Source organism: Leptodactylus fuscus, chromosome 1 (assembly GCF_031893055.1).
Source record: "Leptodactylus fuscus isolate aLepFus1 chromosome 1, aLepFus1.hap2, whole genome shotgun sequence".
Lineage (NCBI taxonomy): Eukaryota > Metazoa > Chordata > Amphibia > Anura > Leptodactylidae > Leptodactylus > Leptodactylus fuscus.
In genome coordinates, this window is record NC_134265.1 from 12,098,188 (window position 1) to 12,119,473 (window position 21,286).

Genomic DNA, 21,286 nt, shown 5'->3' on the forward strand with positions numbered 1-21,286 from the left:
AGCAGTTTACACCCACATATATAATTTTTGGCCCCTTGGGATGGCCCCTTAATAGTATTAGGAGTGCGGGTCTCTGACAACACAAAGTGGGGGCAACGTATTGGGCACCGAAATGGCATATTTCTTTCAAAATTTCAATTTTCATTTTGTACATTAATTTTTTGGAAGAATTTTTAGGCTCAAAGTGATAATACGCCTTGATACATTCTTTGAAGGGTGTAGTTTTTAAAATGGGGTCACCTTTGAGGGGTTTCCATTGTATTGGTACTTTAGGGGCTCAGCAAATGCGACATGGCACCTGAAAACTATTCCAGCAACATCTGCCCTCCAAAAGCCAAATAGCGCTCTTCCCATTCTGAGCCCCATCATGTACCCATACAGCAGATTATGGCCACATATGGGGTATTGCCGTGTTCAGGAGAAATTGTGTAACAAACTGTGGGGGGCTTTTTCTCTTTTAACCCCTTGTGAAAATGAAAACTTTGGGGATAAAGGGACATTTTAGTAATTTTTAACCTACACATCCCAAGGTTAGTAAAATCTGTGAAACGGCTATAGGGTCAAAATACTCACTATACTCCTCAATTAATACCTTAAGGGGTCTAGTTTATAAAATAGGGTCATTTATTGGGGTTTTAAATTATTTTGGTAACGCAAATCTTGTTTGAATGTGCAATGGGCCTGAAACATTTGGAAGCAAAATTTGTGTTCTGAAATCCAGTTGGTGCTCCCTTCTTTTTGGGGCCTACCGTGCATCCGTACATATGATTAAGGCTACAAAGTGTACATTTTTGAACACGGGAGAAATGGGGCCATCTATTTTGGGGTGTTTTTCTTCATTTTCATGCGTTGTTGTGTAAAAAAACTGCCTTTAAAATGACTCTTTTGTGTAAAAAATATGAGAATTTTTTGTTTGACAAATTCTTTTAAAATCTATGGGGTAAAAATACTCACTATATCCCTCAATGAATACCTCAAGGGGTCTAGTTTATAAAATGGGGTCATTTATTGGGGTTTTCAATTGTTTTGGTAACTCAAATCTTGTTTGAATGCGCAATGGGCCTAAAATATCTGCAAACAAAATTTGTGTCTTAAAATCCAGTTGGTGCTCCTGTCTTTTTGGGCCCTACCATGCGTCCGTACATAGAATTAAGGCCACAAAGTGTACATTTTTGAACACAGGAAAAATGAGGTCATCTATTTTGGGGTGTTTTTCTTCATTTTCATGTGATATGTGCAAAAAAACTGCCTATAAAATGACACTTTTGTGTAAAAAAAATATGAAATTTTTTTGTTTGATGCAAATTTTCTCAAAACTTATGGGGCCAAAGTACTCACTATACCCCTCAATGAATACCTTAAGGGGTCTAGTTTATAAAATGGGGTCATTTATGGGGGGTTTCAATTGCTTTGGTAACTCAAATCTTGTTGAAATGTGCAATGGGCCTAAAATATCTGCAAGCAAAATTTGTGTTTTGAAATCCATTTGGCCCTCTCTACCTTTTGGGCCCTGCTGTATGTGTGTACATAGGACGAAGGCCACAAAGTGTACATTTTTTAACACGGGAGAAGTGGGGTGATATATTTTGGGGTGTGTTTCTTCTTTTTGATGTGTTGTGTGCAAAAAAACTGGCTTTAAAATGACACATATTTGAAGAAAATGAAAATTTTATTTTTTTCATCATTTGTAATAATTCTTGCAAAACAATATTTGTTTGATCAAAATGCTCACTAAACCCCTCAAAGAATACCTGAAGGGGTCTAGTTTTACAAATTGGGTCATTTAATGGGGGTTTCTGTCATTATGCCACCTATTCCTGTCTGCAAACATCGCTTGGTACAGGAAAAAAATCACAAACTCAAAATTTCCAAATTTTGCTTATAAAACTTGATAAACTTCTAAATTGTCTAAATTACTCAAATATGTTAAAATTATTTCAAATATGCTTGAAACACAAAAGGAATATTTAGAAATATATAACTACTAACTTTTTTGCCCTGTATTATTGTGCATATGTGAGATATCGCAGCTGAAAATGGAAAACATTGAAAAATTTTAAAAATTTTCCGCATTTGCGAGTTTTTTAATAAATTTACGCAAGTTATATCAGTCTAATTGTACCTTCTCAGTAAAGTACAACATGTCACGAAAAAACAATATCAGAATCGCTTGGATGCGCTATACTGTTACAGAATTATTCACTGATAAAGTCACACAGGGCAAATTTCCAAAATGTGGCTTGGTCATTAAGGTCCAAAACAGGCTGGTCACTAAGGGGTTAATGTAATGAAGCAGACACGGACACAACAAGACTATATATTGTCTTTATTGTTTTCTTAAGTTTACAAGAAAATAATTAAAAAAGGTATTATTCCTTCTTGACCTTACATGGTTTTGTACGTAATTTTCTGTAACTAATCTGTTTGAATTTTTCAACTTATCTTGTATTGTTTATAAGAGTTGTAAAATATAAAAATTTCAATAAAATAAGATTTAAAAGAAAAGAAAGATCATGCAAATATATCAAACAGTGTGTGCACAGTATGGATGTATTTTATTCCTGTACTAATTGTCAATAAACAAGATTAACCACTTCCGGACCGCCCATAGACTATATACGTCCGGGAAGTGGTTGCTTTATTCTGACAGGACGTGCCGGTACGTCCTGTTAGAACACAGCCATTGCACAATCTCGTACCATTGCTGAAACTGGGAGCCGGGTGTATCTTCAGCTGGAGGTCCCATAGAGATGGCAGGGAAATTTTGTTCCCATGCCTGCTTTCTCGATCGCTGTGTATACAGCGCTCAATGAGAACTGTATACACAGCTATGTGCGCCGTCATCATGCGGCCGCCCTCTGACCCGGCAGTCACATGATCCGCTGGGATGTGTGTCTTGCAAGAGCTGCTGGGTCCTATCGGACCCAGATCAGCTCTGTATACTGTGTACACAGCGTGCAAAAGGCTGTATTCCCCCTGCAACTGGGGCTAAATGTACCAGCCCCAGTAGAAGGAGAAAGCCTCTGTAACAAAGAAAAAAGTGATCAGAAGTCCTCAAAGGTCTCTTATGACCTTATGGGGACACCATCTGAAAAAAAAAAAAAATTAATAAAGATTTTTTAAAAAATTTAATAAAATAATTAAAAAAATAAAATAATACGACAATAAAACACCATTATTAAAGGTTACAGCCCCACCCCCGATGGCACCATACAAAATAAAAATTACCGTAATGGAGAGGAAAAACTATTTTATAAAGTTTTTCAGTGGCAATTTGTGTTATTAAATAAAAAGAAAAGTGAAAACCAGACACAATTTCCCTCCTATTTTGTTTATATGTTCCCGAATATAAAAAAAAATTAAAGCACATTCAAAAATAAAAACAACATATAAATAAACCCTATGTGTCCCCGAAAAAAGACACCAAAATTAGTTGAATGAGATGTATGAGAAAAACCTAAACCTAAACCGCACATACAAAATGAACCGAAAATGTGTCTGGTCCTGGACCACAAATTGGCCCGGTACTGAAGTGGTTAAGAAGATAAGAAAACATAATGGCTACTGCCTGGTGTGAGTTCTCCGATGTCTAACAAGGTCAGATTCACAGGTAGAACATTGGTGGTTGCTGTGGGAGTGGACGTGCCACGTTCTATATGAGTTAGTTGATGTTGAGTTAGTGTTGATTTTTGGGTAAAAGACTTTCCACATGCACATGAATATGGCTTCTCCCCTGTGTGAATTCTCTGATGTTTAACAAGATCTGCTTTACAGATAAAACATTTTTCACATTCCGAACAAGCAAATGGCCTCTCTCCTGTGTGAATTCTCTGGTGTGAAATTAGGACTGAATTTTTTCTAAAACACTTTCCACACTCTGAGCATGAGAATGGCTTCTCCCCGGAGTGGATTTTTTGATGGTAAACCAGATATGATTTGTTATTAAAACATTTCCCACATTCTGAGCATGAATATGGCTTCTCTCCTGTGTGAGTTCTCTGATGCCTAACAAGATCTGAGTTGGAGATAAAATATTTCTCACATTCTGTACATGAGAATACCTTCCCCTCCCCATGACTTATCTGATGTTTAACAAGACTTGATTTCACTGTAAAACTTTTCCCACATTCTGAACATGAAAATCGCTTCTCTCCTGTGTGAATTTTCCGGTGTCTATCCAGATATGATTTATAAGTAAAACATTTCCCACATTCTGAGCATGAAAATGGTTTCTGCCCTGTGTGAATTTTCTGGTGTCTAACAAGATGTGTGTAATAAGTAAAGCATTTCCCACATTCAGAGCATGAATATGGCTTCTCTCCTGTGTGAGTTCTCTGATGATCTAAAAGAGTTGATTTGTAGGTAAAGTATTTGCCACATTCTGAACATGAGAAAGGTTTTGTCCCTGAGAGAACTCTCTGATGTACAACACCACTGCTGTGACTTTGATTTCCATTAACAGTCTGTGATGAATCAGAAGATTGGACATGTGTAGTAGAATCAGGTGAAAGATCATTGACCTGAAAGGCTGAGGATATATTTGGGGTAATGGCATACCCTTCAATTTGCTCCTTTTTCTGAAGGGCCGAGAGTAGATCTGGGGTAATAGCATACTCTTCATGCAGCTCCTTCTTTGGAAGAGCCAGGAGTATATCGGGGGTAATGGCGTACTCCTCATATGGTTCATTCTTTTGAAGAGCCAGTGGTACATCGGGGGTAATGGTGTACTCTTCATACGGCTCCTTCTTCAAAAGGACTGAGGATGTATCTGGGGTAATGACATGTTCTTCATATGGATCTTGAGTGATACCATGATCCTCTGCTTTAATATTTGTAGATATCAGATGTCCCTCTAAGCTCCTCATACAGTCATCTGAATAAAACAAAAACGTATTATATTAATTTTTACATAATATAATCTTAATTCTAAAACTTCTATCGAAAAATTTCCATGCAATTTGTAAGGCTTGTTCCAAAATTAAGTTCATAACTAAGACCGCAGTGTCAAAAGAGATGACAATCTACAGATGTAGCTCCATTACTGTCTCTGTGAGATCAGTCCTATTCATCCATGATATTTTTTTGATGGTAGATATTTTTTGTCTTCCTACTTCATATCTTTCATCTCTGGAACTATTGTTTGATAATCTCGAAGAAAAGCCACTTTGTGGAAGACTTCATCAGTTGTAAGCAGGCAGTTCTCAACTTCACGGATGCATTCACCTTTGCAAAATAAGTCTACTTCACCTCACTCATATCTTCCGTATCCCACAACCACACATACATGCCATACCATACAGTTATTTAATATCTTCAACTCCCTTCTCAATATCCGTCTTCTCCAGTCAACTATCACCATCTCGCTGCTCCTGTTTGACTCAAAACTACTTGAACAACACGGCCACCTTGAACTATCCTCCTACATCCCACCCAACTCTTTGACACACTACAGTAAGGCTTCTGATCACTATACAGAAACTGCCTTAACCAAAGTCACTAATGACCTACTATCTGCTACTGGCAAAGCCTACTCCTTGACCATTCCTCTGCCTTTGGCACAGTTGACCACAACCTCTTACAAGCTTTCTTATCCCTTGGTATCACAGACTTGGTCCTCTCTTGGATCTCTTCATACCTCACCTCACATTCAGCATCACACACACATCACCTCCTCATCATACACTCTTTCTGTAGGTGTCCTAGGACCCCTCGTTTTCTCTACTTACGCCCTTATCCTTGGCCAACTAATAGAATCCTGTGGTTTTCAATACCATTGCTGTGCCGGTGACACTATATAGATATATATCTCTGTACCAGACATTACCGCTATGTTGTCCACAGTCCAAGAGTGTCTAGAAGCTATAGCCAGCCTTCTCCCACTTTCTCAAATTCAACTAATCTTCGCCCCAACTCACACAGCCCCCCTACTTACCCCAATATCACGTGTCTGTTGCCTTGGTATGACCTTTGATTCTAAACTATCCTTCAAACTCACATCCAAGACCTTAACATCTCCTGTCACCTCCAAATCCAGAACATTAATTGAATCCGCTCCTCCCTTACCCCTGAAGCTACAAAAATGCTAGTTCATGCCCTCATAATCTCCTCCCCCTCATAAGCCATTTATTTTAGCTGAATGGGGAAAAACTGCTAAAAAATCTGACAGAAAACACTGCCTAAAAATTTTACACAAAATTATACCAGTCATAAAGGAGTAAAATCTCACTGTGCCTTATATAGAGGTGACTCCTCACCTGGACGGTTACCTGTAGGAATGTCCTCCTCACACTCCTCATCACCACTCACATAGGGCTCTTCCTTTATCTTTATAGTCATATTATTGACACTGTTCAGATCTTTACCCTGGTGGAAAATCTGTGAAACAAATATAAAGGTCCCCAGACAGGAGAAGAAATCACAGGGAATGTTCTCGATGAGAAAAAAAAGAATCAGTTAGATGATCAGAGAGTAGGAGATTTCTTAGTTACAAAGCTGACGGTCTCCTGGAAGTTGGACATAGATATTACAATGACCATTCAATGCCAACCTCAACAACCTCATACACATGTATACTAGGCATGGCTAGACCTGCTTCAGGTTGTGTCGGTGGAGGAGATCAGATTCTACCAGATACATCCGGGGTTGTTTGTCTCAGGACAAATTCAACCTGATGGTTCCTTATTCGAACCCGCAGTCTACCATAGCCAGAAGTTTGTGAGAAGTTCCAGACAACATGTAATGTCTATGGTCAGCTTTATCCTCCATCTTCACCTCTCATTACACAAGTATAAACATCTAATACAGCTGGATAACCCAAGACTGACCACAAGGACTTCACAGCCCGTCTGCACATCATAGGGAATATCTCCATCTACCTGATCATCGTGTGGAAGAAGAGGACTGGGACATCTCTCCGGTGTTGTCCTCTTACTGGATCTACCTGTAGGAAACACAGACAGGGACTGAATTCATTCTGTACATACAAATAATGGAAGTCCATGTGTATATAGTCATGTCTATTACCTGCTGATATGAGGGGCTGGTGGTCCTCCATCATCACCTCCTTGTACAGATCCTTGTGTCCTTCTAAATACTCCCCCTCCTCCATGGAGAAATAGACAGCGACATCCTGACACCTTATAGGAACCTGACAACACAATGATACAGTCATCACCCCGACCCCTCCAGTTACTGTATAATGTCCCAACATTCCCAGCAGTGTCACCTCTCCAGTCAGCAGCTCCAGCATCTTGTTGGTGAGTTCTAGGATCTTCTGTCCATTGATCTCCTCATGTTTCAAGGGGTGAGGTGGAGACCCCGGGATTGGGCTCAGGGTTCCTCTCCATCCATCAAATACAAGGGTCTGACAGCGCCCACTAGAGGTCTTCTTCACTACTGTGTAATCCTGGATATGGGGAGACACATTAATAAATCTCACTACATACATGTCCAGAGTCCATCACCTCTCCAGTCATATCATCTGTTATTACTATAGATAAAAATGATGTAATGATGACATCATCAGAATCTCTCACCTCTCCAGTAAGCTGGTAGATGATCTCTAGGGTGAGATTTAATAGACTTTCCGCCATCTTGCTCCTGTCTCTTTCCATCCTTGATGGGACAATCAGGAATATTCTCTTAAATAGAAGATACTGAGAGGATTCTATATTGTAGGAACCTGAATGGAGAGAAGATGAGACAATGTAAAAACCTCACAAGATCCCATGTAATAAATAGGATTAGTAGGGAGTATAAGGGGGACTTCCAGTTCAAGCTGTAGTATGTGAAGATATATGGCACATTCCTCCTCAGTATCAGTCTCTTCTCCTCCACTAATCTGTAATGTAGAACGAGTGCCCTACACCGGGGAGACAAGCCTAGGCTGGTACAGGACATGTATATGAAGCGGTGTCCACTGAGAAGTGGGAAGAAAACTTTCAAAGGTAAGAAAAAGATTAAAGATAATGATCTGACAATTTACAAGATAACACTGACTTTCCCTGCAGCTTTGTTGACTGCAAGTGATGGTTAGCTCGTGGACCACAAATGTCACAGAAAGATCTCCCACAATCCCCTGACATTAAAAGCACACTAGTACTAACTGCATACCTCACAACCGTCCCGATTTCCACAGGACACTCACGCTTTCCAACCCCTGTCCCGCGCAGCTCCCTACATGTCCCTTTAATGATTTACTGATCAATCATTCCTCCGATCACCGCCTGCTCTTATAACAGATAAGAGGCTGCGGTGATCGGAGGAACGGTCGACTATGGTTTAAGGACCTTGTGTGACATCACACGGTCACGTGACTCGGTGGGCGTATCAGTGTCCCGTGCAGTGAAGAGAGGAAGAGATCTGTGAAAGGTACTGAGAAGGGAGGGGGAAGGGGGGGGGTGAGATGCAGGATGGAGAGAGAGAGTCTGTCTCTGTGTGTGTCTGTCTGTTTCTGTTTGTCATTATAATGGGGGCAGAGATGGAGGGGGGACATGAAACTGGGGGTAGATGAAAGGGGATATGAAACTGAGGAAGAAATGGTGGGGGGATATGAAACCGGGGGTAGAGATGGAGGAGGGGACATGAAATGGAGCAGATGAAAGGGGAACTTAAACTGGGGCACATTAAACTGGGGACAACTGGAGGAGAGTATTAAACTGTGGGAGTAGCTGGAGGGGGACCTATCTGCCTCTAGTTGCCCCCAGTTTTATGTCCCACTTCACCTGCCATTTATTTATTGCCCCCTCCAACTACCCCCATTGCTAATGTCCCCCTCCATCTACTCCAATTTCATGTTTAAACTGGGGTACCAGGAGAGGGACTTAATACTGTGGGGCAGATGGAAGGGAACATTACAATATGGGGGCATATAATGTACGGGGGATTATACTGTGTCGGGGGACATGAAAAAAATGAATGAAGATGGGCGGAGTCAACATAGGATGGGCGGAGCTAAATTTGCAGTGGCACGCATAATTTTATTTATTTTTTTAATGTAGATTGCGAGCCCCACATAGAGCTCACAATGTACATTTTTCCCTATCAGTATGTCTTTTGGAGTATGGGCTGGAAATCCATGCAAACACGGGGAGAACATACAAACTCCTGGCAGATGGCTTTTGCCCTCGGCAGGATTCAAACCCAGGGCTCCAGCGCTGCAAGGCTGCAGTGCTAACCACTGAACCACCATGTGGCCCCCATGCACGCCACTCATTTTGTCCCTCTTTCTGTTGTTCAAAAGTTGGGAGGTATGCTAACTGGTTGGGATGCTACTAAATCACCTGGAAGTATGATGGGACCAGAGTTCACCTGGAGGTCTAGAGGGAGCGTGTGGAATCTGTGCTACATAGCCACAAATTTGAGGGCCAAACTGGCACTGAGTATTATTGAAAGGGAGCTGTGAGCCTGTGTATAGTCCAACAGGAATGCTGAAGATATGCTACAAGACCATTAAGTAGAGGGCAGTAAATATACCCTCTACCATGCCGGTGAAATTGGTTGCTAGCCATGAGGTGTTGGTCCCTCGGCCAGTACAGGGAGGCTTACAGACTGAGCACTACTTTATTAGGTTGACATAAAGCTGTCAGTTTAGTATTGTAGTTTTGGGGCTGCCGAGAAGTTCATGACATCATTACATTACATATCTGACTACCACATGGCCATAGACAGTCCAGAAAATACAGCCCACACACTGCCCGTGTTTCACTAGATATTAAATTTATTCTTTAAATAGGCTGGCGGCAGTGGGAAAAAAAAAATCATACTCACCTTTCACCGATGCTCCAGAGCCTCCCAGTGTGGTCCAGTCTTCTCGGTTGACGTGTGATAGAAGTCCCAGCGGCCTCAGAAAAGGGCATGAGATGTCACTTCCTGTGACATGACGGGTCTCTAGCTGAGACAAGTGACCACTGAGGCCCATCAGCAGCTTCAGCGTAAGCAACCCGTCACGTCACAGATGGTGAGCAGTTTCACTTTGTGGACTGGACCGTATTGGGAGAACACCGGAGCACTGGGGACAGGTATGATTTTTTTTTTCAACTTACCCGACCTATATAAACATTAAAAATATACATGAACAACCACTTAAAGTCCCCCAATGCTTTTTTCATTGCAGATTTTGCTGAATTTTTTTTTAGGAACGGGAAATACCTATGCTACTATATATATAGATCTGTTCTTAAGTTGGAAAAAAATCTCTATAATTTCTGGGCCTATCAGGTGTAACCGGCTGTAACTACAGCGTCCTCTAGTTTCCACTGACGGGGCAACAGATATGGAGACAATATGAAGACCTACAAAGAGCAGAATCTTAATAAATTGGCTGCATCTTCAGGATCAGAGAGTTACCTGTATAAGAGCTGTAGAGACAGCCCAGAACAACCGCCGCCGACTACCGAGACCTCAGACAGAAAGACACAAATATTGTCATCTCAGCCATGGAAGGAATAGCCTTTAAACCAGCCAAGTACTGACACAACTAGAATCCTAAGAGGACTGTGAGCGACCACTGTATATATACCTCCTCCTGTACAGTAACCGTGGTGACAGGACCTGTGATGATGTCACATGTGTGGGAGGGGTCTAGGAGTCACATGATCAGGTGTTACAGGTCTCTAGAGCTGTCTGTGTGTGACGTGTATATAGTAGAGCTGTCTGTGATGTGTATGTAGCAGAGGCGTCTGTGTGTGACGTGTATGTAGCAGAGGCGTCTGTGTGTGACGTGTATGTAGCAGAGGCTTCTGTGTGTGACGTGTATGTAGCGGAGCCATCTGCGTGTAACATGTATGTTGCAGAGCTGTCTATGCGTGACATGTATATAGTAGAGCTGTCTGTGACGTTTATGTAGCAGAGCCATCTGTGTGTGACGTGTATGTAGCAGTGCCGTCTGTGTGTGACACGTATGTAGCAGAGCTGTCTGTGTGTGATGTGTATGTAGCAGAGGCGTCTGTGTGTGACGTGTATGTAGCAGAGCTGTGTGTGTGACGTGTATGTAGCAGAGCTGTCTGTGTGTGATGTGTATGTAGTAGAGCCAGGAGGACAATCATCCAGATTAGAAGGACAAATATAGCAGAAAGGCTAAGACATAGTTCAGACAAGGCAAATGGACATATATCCAAATATGATGGGCAAAGACGAGGACAGGGGTCAGCAATCTCCGGCACCTGTGTTGAGGTTGGCACTTTAGACATATTTGCTCAGCACCTGGTTCTCTAATGTTTAGAATGCCGCTGCTCCATGTAGTCCTCTCGCCTATGGACCATGTACAGAGCTGACGTCCTGCAGATCACTCTGAGTACTGTGTCCAGCCAAAAGTCGTATTCACCAGAGAAGAATCACAAAAAAGTCAGAACATTAAGGAGAACATTAAAAATGAAGTTTAATCAACCAATTAAAGGGGCTGTCTGTGCTTTTTTTATGACCTCCACCCAGTCCCATCCATTTCTCGTTGGGTAAACCTTGCATCCCACATCTCTCCCCCCACAGTACACACTGAACCCCACAACTTCCCCAGACACAGTATACCCTACACCTCACATCTAACACACAATACACACTGCACTCCACATCTCCCCATAAACACTACACCCTGTACCCCACATCCCCCACACACAGTACACCCCACATCTCTCCCCCCACAGTTCACCCAAACACCTTACATCTCTACCGCCCACAGTACACTCATGCACTCCACATCTCCCCCCCACAGTCCACCCTAGAGCCCACATCTCCCCCCACAGTCCACCCTACAACCCACATCTCCTCCCATAGTCCACAGCCTACAGCCCACATCTCCCCCCCACATTACACCCTGCACCCCACATCTCTCCCCACACACAGTCCACCCTGCACCCCACATCTCCCCCTCATACAGTACACCCTGCACCCCACATCTCCACCCCCAGTACCTTACACACCACATCTCTCCATCTTTTTGCACTGCACGATACAACTTTTCTTCTGGCAAGCAAAGACATGCTTAACCAGTCACGTGGCTGTCTGATGTCAGACAGGTCATTCTGAGTACAGTATTTAGTCTTTTTACTGGGATAGGAGACAGTGACGATCAGGGTAAAACACTTCAGCGGCATTGCGGGACAAGTGGTAAGCCGTCTGGGACTGCAGAACAGCAGTCTAAAATCGTGACTGTCCCGCAGGATCTGAGATAGTTGGAAGCTATGAAGAACATGGCCAGGAACAAGCCAATAGATAAAAGATTGGATAGGCCAGTTCAGATATCAGGTACACCTTACTGCAAGTCTAGTATGCTAGAACCTTATTGCTAAGGCAGGATGTGGCTAGTGAATCTGGATCTTAAACACTCAGCCAGGCAAGGATAGACTACGGAAGCATTGCGGGTGTGAACACCGACTCTAAGTAGCAGAAAGGAAATGTGACCTTTCCCTAGTGCACTGCAAAGGTAACCTGGTAAGCTGCACTTGCGGAGAGAAGTAGTAGTACAGACAGCCAACATTACACCAGGTGTTTACTCAATAAACTGTATCAGGAACTGCCACAAAAATGGAGGTGTGAGTCCAGTGTAATGAATGTATTTTATTCTTGTACTATCAAGAAGAAAAGGAAAGAAAATGGCTTCTACCTGTGTAACAAGATCTGAATCCATTATGAACATGAATATGGCTTCTCTCCTCTGTGAACTCTTTGATGTGCAACAAGATATGCTTTCCGACTAAAACATTTCCCACACTCTGTGCATGAAAATGGCTTCTCTCCTGTGTGGATTTGTAGATGTGTGATAAGAGCTGGTTTCTGGTTAAAACATTTGCCACATTCTGAACACGAAAACGGTTTCTCTCCAGTGTGAATTCTCAGATGTGTATCAAGATTTGATTTCTGTGTAAAACATTTGTCACATTCTGGGCATGAATATAGCTTCTGTCCTGTGTGAGTCCTCAAATGTTTAGCAAGTTCTGATTTCCGGGTAAAACATTTGTCACAATCTGAACATGGAAAAACCTTCTCTCCTGTGTGAGTCCTCAGATGTCTATTAAGATCTGATTTCCGGGTAAAACATTTCCCACATTCTGGACATGAATATGGCTTCTCTCCTGTGTGAATTCTCCAGTGTCTATCAAGATGTGATTTACAAGTAAAACATGTCCCGCATTCTGTGCATGAGTATGTTTTCACCACTGGGCGAGTTTTATGATTCTGGGTAAAACATTTACCACATTCAGAACATGGTTTAGTGCCTGTGTGAATTCTCTGATTTTCAACATGCATTCTGTGACTTTGATTTTCCTTCAAAGCCTGTGATGAATCAGAAGATTGGATCTGTATAATAGGATCAGATGATAGATCTTTGCTGTGAAGGGCTGAGGGTATGTCTGGGGTAATGACATGTTCTTCATATAGATCTTGTGTGATACCATGATCCTCTGCTTTATAAGCTGTAGATATCAGATGTCCCTCTGAGCTCTTTTTACAATCATCTGACAAGAAGAAAACAGATTTTAGAATTTTTACATAAAATAACCTATTAAATACATACTGTACATGACAATAGTTCCCTGACGTGTCAGCCAGGAAACCAATAGACTGAGATATCCGGGGCTCCTTACAGTGAGATTAGTCAGGGTCACAGGAGAGGGGAGAGGGATAGTGTTGGAGTCTTTAGCAGGAAGAAGTGAGCAGAATGAGCAGTGGGAAGTAGAGAAAGCCATCACTGATCACTGGGGATATATAACATAGAAAGATGAGCGGTGCCCGCAGCGGACTGATGAAATCTCCCCCATATCAACACATTATAATTAGAAACAGGTAGGCCTCGAAAAATTTGTTCCTCAAATATTCCGAAGGATCACCTAATAGTTTCACTCCAAACCGGAAGTGCTATTATTATACTGTGCGGAGTCTTCAGCTCCCAAAGTATAATAAGCGAAGGGCCATAAGAGAAGGGGAAATTAATACACACTTATACTCAACGTACCTCACCTCTCCTAAACTGCCTCGTGCCTATTGGTGTGCCATTGCGGTCATCAATGATGACACAGTATATAGGAGATTGCTGAAGTTTGTGATTGGTCCTGAGTGGACACATGGCTGCTCGGATATTGGTGTGCCCCATGGACCACTAAGACCCAATCACAGACCACATGGATCCGACGGGGCTGTGATGTCACCTAGGAGGCCAGAACACGACTAAAGGGGAAGGAGATGGAGCTCAGAAGAGGTAAGGGGAAGGTGAGTGTCAGGGTTTATCATTTTTCCACACCTCTGAAGTCTAAAGAGAGACCGCGGAGCATAATAGTGATTCAGCCGAACTGGAGAGTTTTTATTATTATAGAAAATTTGTAGCAACTCATTTGTATCAATACCCATAAATTAAAGCATAACCAAACTTTCGGACAACTTTTCTGGCAGCATTTGTGTCATTAATACATTTAGTAATATTTTATATTAAGAAATTTTTGTCTCCTTTCTGTGAAATCCTACATTCTTTATTACCCCCTTGCTTCTGCATTGAGAGCTGTTGCAACTTCTCATTGTGTTATGGAGTACGAGGCCGTATGATGTGAAATGAGGGGGGGTGGGGTCACGTCAATCAGTTATATCTCAGGAATTATAAATATAGAAACTTGGTTTTGGTGTTGTATGAAAGCGGAGATTATATTCTTTCATATGGCACTAAGATTGTTCTACCTGTGTTGGTTCCAGAGATATCATTTGCTGAAAACACAGTCAGGATCGGAATATTACTATGCCGCTACCGATATCCCAATCCCGACGATGTTTTCAACTAATAATATCTCTGAAAATGATACAGGTAGAACATTAACCCATCATATGAAAGATGAGAATCTCGTCTTATATTCGACCCAAACACACATATTTTTTTAGTTTTACTAGTATTCTTTAGTCTTTAGTTTCACGTTTTACAATGCTCGAGATATAGCCGATACCGGGGACAGCCCTTAATAGAGAAACAAGGGAAAGAATAAGGATATGTAGGATTTCACAACAAGGAGCCAAAATTTTCCAAAATCAAATAAAGTCTATTATAAAATGTATTAATGACAGAAATACTGCCAAAAAAAATCGAAAGTTGTCCGAAACTTTAGTTAAACTTTTAAAAATTATGGGAACATCCTTATTATTAGTCATTTTGCTTACTTATATAATTTGCTGAGGGATGCTTCCACAAACCTGATCAACCAAGTCACTGAGGAAGTGTCGAAGAAAAGCTAAAACGTGAATGTTAATAGTGACGAGAGACACGTAGAATTCTTAACTTTACATCTTTATATCACTTAGAGGTTTAGAGGGGGCACTCACTCCATTAGGCATGATATGGAGAGGGCTCTCATAACGAAGTATAGATAGGCCAGGGGAAGGTTCCGAGAACAGAGAAGATGCACCGATCCTATGTGCAAGAACAAGTCCTGGGAGATAAATTAGTAACCTGGTAAGTGATCTGCTGATGTAGGCTGAAGGAGTCCCCAATGATTGGGCTGGCCAGGTCCAAGTGATCCACAGCCCGGTACTGGCCTCTGCCTGGTCATTGAAGACCTCTAACCTTGCAATATTATTTTTTGACATTTAGTGTCAAGATATTTCGCGGCACTTTACAGCACTGTAACAGAGTAGGGCTCACGATCTAAACTATGTATCTCCATGCAGATCCTTGGTCAGATTTGAACCTCATACTCCATCACTGGAAGGAGACACCGCTTTGGTGGTGAAAGCGAAAAATTTCCGAAAATTTCCAAAATTTTTCGAAAATTTGTTATGAACTGTTCTCCTCATCTCAGATCACTCACTTATGACTAAAACATATTTCATGCCTTATCCCAGCTGTATTTTTACACCATATTATAAGCGTACGTCAAGGTTTTATTAATTTACTAGCTGGTACCCGCGACTTCGTCTGCGGTGATTGTAGAAGTGGGTAAATACAGGTGCGGGTAAGGTTTTCGTACTGTGTATAAGGGATTGGATATGAAATGTAACTTTGTATCTTGTTTTTGCTGTAATTCAGAGAATACGTGAGACTTTTGTGTTGAAGCTAATTTGTATTTCAGCTGCTAATACTTTTTATTTTTTATTTTATTTTTTTTCCCATTTTTTTTGTTTTTGCATTTATTAGACCGGGGGTATTGACATGGGTGGGCGGTGTCGCGGATTGTCAGAGCGGTGGGGGTCGGCAAACATGGCTGCTCCGGAGCGTTAAAGAGAGCCTCCTGGAGTATCGTTAAGGTGAGGGGCAAAGTGGTAAAGTATATGTATATGAGATTGTGTGGGGTTAGGGGCTAAGCTGTAGAGGGCAATATGAATTTTGTGGCTTGCTATGGTCCAAAGTGTGTGAGATTGCAGAGATGGTGGTGTGAGTTTGGGTTTTGTGGGGGTCCTGGCACAAACGTATGTGCGCTATTGTGACAAAAAGTAGCCTATTGCGCAATCGGGTGTAATAACTATGTTTGTGGAAACTTTCAGCCAAATCGGTCGAGCGGGTTTTGCATGATTGAGGAACAAACATCCAAACACACAAACATCCAAATTTATAATATTAATAGGATTATTATATTTTAGCTGAATGGGAAACATAGACCCAAAAAAATATAAAAATCAGTGACCTTTCTGTGCTTTATATAGTGGTGATTCCTCACCTGGGCAATTCCCTGTAGGAATGTCCTCCTCACACTCCTCATCACCACTCACATAGGGATCTTCCTTTAATGTTCTGGTCATAACCGTAATATTCTTCAGATTTTTACTGTGATAGGAAAGCTGTGAGACAAATATTGTAATGTCAGCAGAAGGGTAGAGAAAATGTGGAAAATGTAGAGGACTTAAAGGGATCCTATCAGTCAGACACAATTTTTTCTAGGTACCACGTTCTAGGTACCTACCTTTCATCGTCTTCACCGCGCCACCGTTCACCTACAATCCCAGTTTTTGTCTGTATTTAAATTAGCTCTCTCACAGCACTGGGGGCGGGCCCCAGCGCTCAAACAGCAATAGGGGCATCCCCAATGCTGCGAAAGAGCTCTCTCCAGCGCCGCCTCCATCTTTGTCTGCATTGTCCTCTTCAGCCTCTTTTTCCGGTGGTGGCTTGTAACTTCTACACCTCGGGCAGAGCAGACTGCGAATGTCCACAAGCCACGAGCAAATGGCCGCTTGCACAGTATTGAATGCGGCCATTTTAAGGCTATTCCGATGTGGTGCCTAGAAAAAATTGTGTCTGATAGGATCCCTTTAAAAAAAAAAAAAAAATTAGGAACCACTTCTCAAGGGCATTTTTTGATTTTTGTTTTTGACTTACCTTCCAAACCCCGTAACTTTTTATTTCTTTATTCACAGTGCTTTATAAGCACTTAGTGTTTGTGGGATCAACTGTACTTTGTAATGGTACCATTTAATAGTTCATACAATGTACTGGGAAGCTCAACAAAAATTCAGAATGGGGTGGAATTGGAGAAATACTGCATTTGTGCCACTTTCTTACAGGCTTTGCTTTAACAGCGTTCTCTGTGCAGTCAAAATGTCATGTCATCTGTGTTCTTTCTGTCTGTACGAATACAGGGATACCAAATGTATAAAGTTGTTTTTTTTTTTAATGTTTTAACCCCATAAAAAAAATCCAAATGCCATATTGTCACCCGGAACTTTTTATATCTCTGTGTGCAGGGATGCATAATGAATCTTTTTTTGTGGGGCAAAGTGTACCATTTAGTTGTACCATTTTGGGAAATCTCTGATGTTTTGATCACTTTTTCAAATTTTTATGGGAGACTAAAAATTAAAAAAAAAAAAATGTTTAGGACTTTTGATTTTTTTTCACCTGCCGTTTGGGAAAAATATTTTTACTTTGTAGACTGGGAGGATTAAGAGAAAGGGGAGTGATTGAATTTTATATATATAATTTTATTTTATTTTTTTTTTAACTATTTTATTAGACCTTGCCTCAGGGGTCTTGAACCTGAAATGTTTTTTTGTATTGAAGTCTATGGGAGATTTCCTATATAACTATTGACGCTGGTCATAGATCAGCCTTAATAGTTTTATTCCTATCACAGGCCTGGCTGTGCGGAAACCATCCTGCACAAAAATAAAAAGAGATAAAAGGGGTAACATGGACTATTCCTGGGGGGTAACCCAAGACCGACCACAAGGACTTCACAGCCCATCTACACATCATAGGGAATATCTCCATCTACCTGATCATCCTGTGGAAGAAGAGGACTGGGACATCTCTCCAGTGTTGTCCTCTCACTGGATCTACCTGTAGGATACACAGGCAGGGACTGAATTCATTCTGTACATACAAATAATGGAAGTCCATGTGTATATAGTCCTGTCTATTACCTGCTGATGTGAGGGGCTGGTGGTCCTCCATCATCACCTCCTTGTACAGATCCTTGTGTCCTTCTAAATACTCCCACTCATCCATGGAGAAATAGACAGCGACATCCTGACACCTTATAGGAACCTGACAACACAATGATACAGTCATCACCCCGACCCCTCCAGTTACTGTATAATGTCCCAGCATTCCCAGCAGTGTCACCTCTCCAGTCAGCAGCTCCAGCATCTTGTTGGTGAGTTCTAGGATCTTCTCTCCATTGATCTCCTCATGTTTCAAGGGGTGAGGTGGAGGCCCCGGGATTGGGCTCAGGGTTCCTCTCCATCCATCAAATACAAGGGTCTGACAGCACCCACTAGAGGTCTTCTTCACTACTGTGTAATCCTGATTATGGGGAGACACATTAATAAATATCACTACATACATGTCCAGAGTACATCACCTCTCCAATCATACCATGTTTCTCCGAAAATAAGACAGTGTCTTATATTACATTGTCTTCCTAAATATAGGACCTGTCTTATTTTCAGGGGACGTCTTATGACAACCAGCAGTCGGCACTTACTTAGCGGAGCTCCAGCATGACTGCCGGTTGTACGTAGTGTAGGGGAGGGGGGGGGGAGGTATCCTACTTACCTTACTCATCTTCATAGTAGTGCTGGTGCTGCTGTTCGTCTCAGCAGCGGAAGTGGTGGGCGGGGCTTAGCGAGGCTTCCAGCGGTTGTGCTGGAGAGCCTCACGTCACTGACATTGCAGCCGGCTGGATGCTGTGCACAGTAAAGCCGGCTGCTGCCTCTACTGTATGCCGGCTGCTGCCTCTGGGATGAGCTGGGAGAGCAGCAGGGTCAGTGGATACCACAGCAGAGGCAGCAGCTGGCTTTCCTGTGCACACAGAGCACATCGCACAGTGTTCAGCCGGCTGCAATGATTTTTGGGCATGCCTTAATTTCGGGGGGTGCTACTTTCAAGGAAACACGGTATCATCTGTTATTACTATAGATAAGAATGATGTAATGATGACATCATCAGAATCTCTCACCTCTCCAGTAAGCTGGTAGATGATCTCTAGGGTGAGATTTAATAGACTTTCCGCCATCTTGTTCCTGTCTCTTTCCATCCTTGATGGATCAATCAGGAATATTCTCTTATATAGAAGATACTGAGAGGATTCTATATTGTAGGAACCTGAATGAAAATGATGATTAAACAGTGTCAAAATCAAACAATTTGTGATTCAAAGAAATTATTTTTCATCAAAATGTAGACTTTTTGGAAAAGTTATTAAAATATGAAAAAAAACACTAAATAAATATGATATCACTGCGATTGTACTGACCCAAAGGCTGGGGCTATCATGTTATTTTATTACAGAATGGAAGCCATAAAAAAAAAGAAAAACACTAAGAATAAGTTGCAAAATTTTTAGCAGAAAAGAGACCGAAGTTTCCCAACAAAATTCCACAATTTGCCTAATCTGCCCCAATGTATTTGGATACATTTTAGTAAAAATGCTAAGTAAAAATAATTATTTCTCTTCCATAATATTTTATTTTTGGAACAAACAAAATAAACCCCTAAAACCTGCTAAGGTATCATTGTCACTTCCAAATCTGTGAAGAGTCATAAGATGGATCACGTCATTTATCCCACAAGGTGAAAATCATAAAAGTAACGAAAAATAAAATCCACATCGAAAACAAAAATCAGAAAGTAGCGGCAAAAATCAAAATAAACTGTTAAAGCAAAAAGTTGCACAAACCTCAAAAAGGGAACAAAGGAAACTACAAGAACTAGAATTACTGGAAACCACAAAATAACCACAAAAAAAAAAGACTTTCCAATTATTATGGGATTGGATAAATGTCTCAGAATCGTCTGGTCCTAAAGGGGTTAACAATAAATATGCCCCCCTTCAGGGCTGTGAGCGACCACCCTATATATACCTCCTCCTGTACAGCAACCCTGGCTACAGGACCTGTGATGATGTCACATGTGTGGGAGGAGTCATAAAGTCACATGATCAGGTCCTATCATTACAGTTTCATCAGCAAGTTGGTTAAAGGACCTGAGGTGATGTCACAGTCAAGTGAGTCACATGACCAGGTGTTTCAGGTCACTCTGCTGGATGAGGTGATGTCTGATCACTACGAGGGTCTAGAACTAAGGGGCATGATATGTGTTCAGGGGATACTATGGGGCATAATACCATAATCATTTATATAAGGTGTCGTTAGGGGGCGTTATAAAAAAAGGGGGCATCAGTTATAAAAAGGGTCATTAGGGGAGCAGTGTTTTTGTCAAGGGGAATCACACTTTATTCACAACTCATCCAGCTGTTACTTACAGAAGTACTCCGATGACTCTGCTATAGTAGGCCTCATCACAGATGGAGACGACAGGGAATTCAGAGACTTAAACCGGGATTTTGTGGACTGGTGCCAGAAGAACCACCTCAGGTTAATGCTGGGAAGACCAAGGAGATGGTGGTGGACTTTAGTAAACTGAGACGTGCACTGAATCCGGGGGACATCCAGGAGACAGGCATTTAGATGTTCAAGACCTATAAGTATCTGGGTGTGCTCCTCAATAACAAGCTGGACTGGGCTGATCACCTGGAAGCGCTGCACAGAAAGGGTCACAGCAGGCTTTACCTGCTCAGGAGGCTGAGGGTCTTCGGAGTTCAGGGGCCACTTTTTAGGGTCTTTTTCAACTCTGTAGTTGCTTCAGCCATCTTCTTCTGAGTGGCCTGCTGGGGGAGTAGCATAGCAGCCAGGGACAGAAATAGACTTGACAGGCTGGTTAGAAGGGCAAGCTCTGTCCTGGGGAGCCCCCTGGACCCAGTACAGGTGGTGGATGACAGAAGGACACTGTCTGTGGTGACCTCCATGCTGGAGGATAATTCCCATCCTAGGTATGAGACCTTGACAGCACTGGGCAGTCCTGTCAGTGACCAACTGCTTCATC

At 41.9% G+C, this 21,286-nt stretch overlaps 3 protein-coding genes and 1 pseudogene across 4 annotated transcripts in view; 1 reads left to right on the top strand and 3 right to left on the bottom strand.

Moving 5' to 3' along the window:
• LOC142189633 (uncharacterized) overlaps positions 1 to 21,286 on the bottom strand; it is a 637,493-nt pseudogene that overhangs the window by 461,471 nt on the left and 154,736 nt on the right.
• Positions 1 to 21,286, top strand: part of LOC142190250 (uncharacterized) — a 185,421-nt gene that overhangs the window by 112,792 nt on the left and 51,343 nt on the right. The window lies entirely within an intron of this gene.
• On the bottom strand, positions 3,180 to 16,688 carry LOC142190182 (uncharacterized). 2 transcript variants are annotated; one of them, XM_075262279.1, is made up of 2 exons: positions 16,626 to 16,688; positions 3,180 to 4,873 (listed from the first exon to the last, which is right to left on the bottom strand). In XM_075262279.1, exon 2 carries the CDS (start codon positions 4,863 to 4,865, stop codon positions 3,537 to 3,539), a length of 1,329 nt encoding a protein of 442 aa, XP_075118380.1. In that variant the 5' UTR covers positions 4,866 to 4,873; positions 16,626 to 16,688; the 3' UTR covers positions 3,180 to 3,536. The 2 variants fall into 2 exon arrangements, with proteins under 2 accessions (XP_075118380.1, XP_075118379.1); XM_075262278.1 differs by lacking the exon at positions 16,626 to 16,688 and adding an exon at positions 6,255 to 6,439.
• On the bottom strand, positions 14,875 to 20,291 carry LOC142188311 (uncharacterized). Its single transcript, XM_075261813.1, has 6 exons — positions 20,266 to 20,291; positions 19,362 to 19,507; positions 18,233 to 18,706; positions 16,678 to 16,746; positions 15,166 to 15,203; positions 14,875 to 14,932 (listed from the first exon to the last, which is right to left on the bottom strand). Exons 2-6 carry the CDS (start codon positions 19,437 to 19,439, stop codon positions 14,875 to 14,877), a joined length of 717 nt encoding a protein of 238 aa, XP_075117914.1. The 5' UTR covers positions 19,440 to 19,507; positions 20,266 to 20,291.

Coding starts and splice junctions, on each gene's coding strand:
- LOC142190182 (XM_075262278.1), bottom strand. CDS start 6,336: ATGACTATAAAGATAAAGGAAGAGCCCTATGTGAGTGGTGATGAGGAG. Junction 4,874..6,254: donor TCCTACAGGTAACCGTCCAG/GTGAGGAGTCAC, acceptor TGTTTTATTCAG/ATGACTGTATGAGGAGCTTA.
- LOC142188311 (XM_075261813.1), bottom strand. CDS start 19,439: ATGGAAAGAGACAGGAACAAGATGGCGGAAAGTCTATTAAATCTCACC. Junction 18,707..19,361: donor TCTACCAGCTTACTGGAGAG/GTGAGAGATTCT, acceptor CCCCATAATCAG/GATTACACAGTAGTGAAGAA. Junction 15,204..16,677: donor CATTAAAGGAAGATCCCTAT/GTGAGTGGTGAT, acceptor TTCACGTTTTAG/CTTTTCTTCGACACTTCCTC.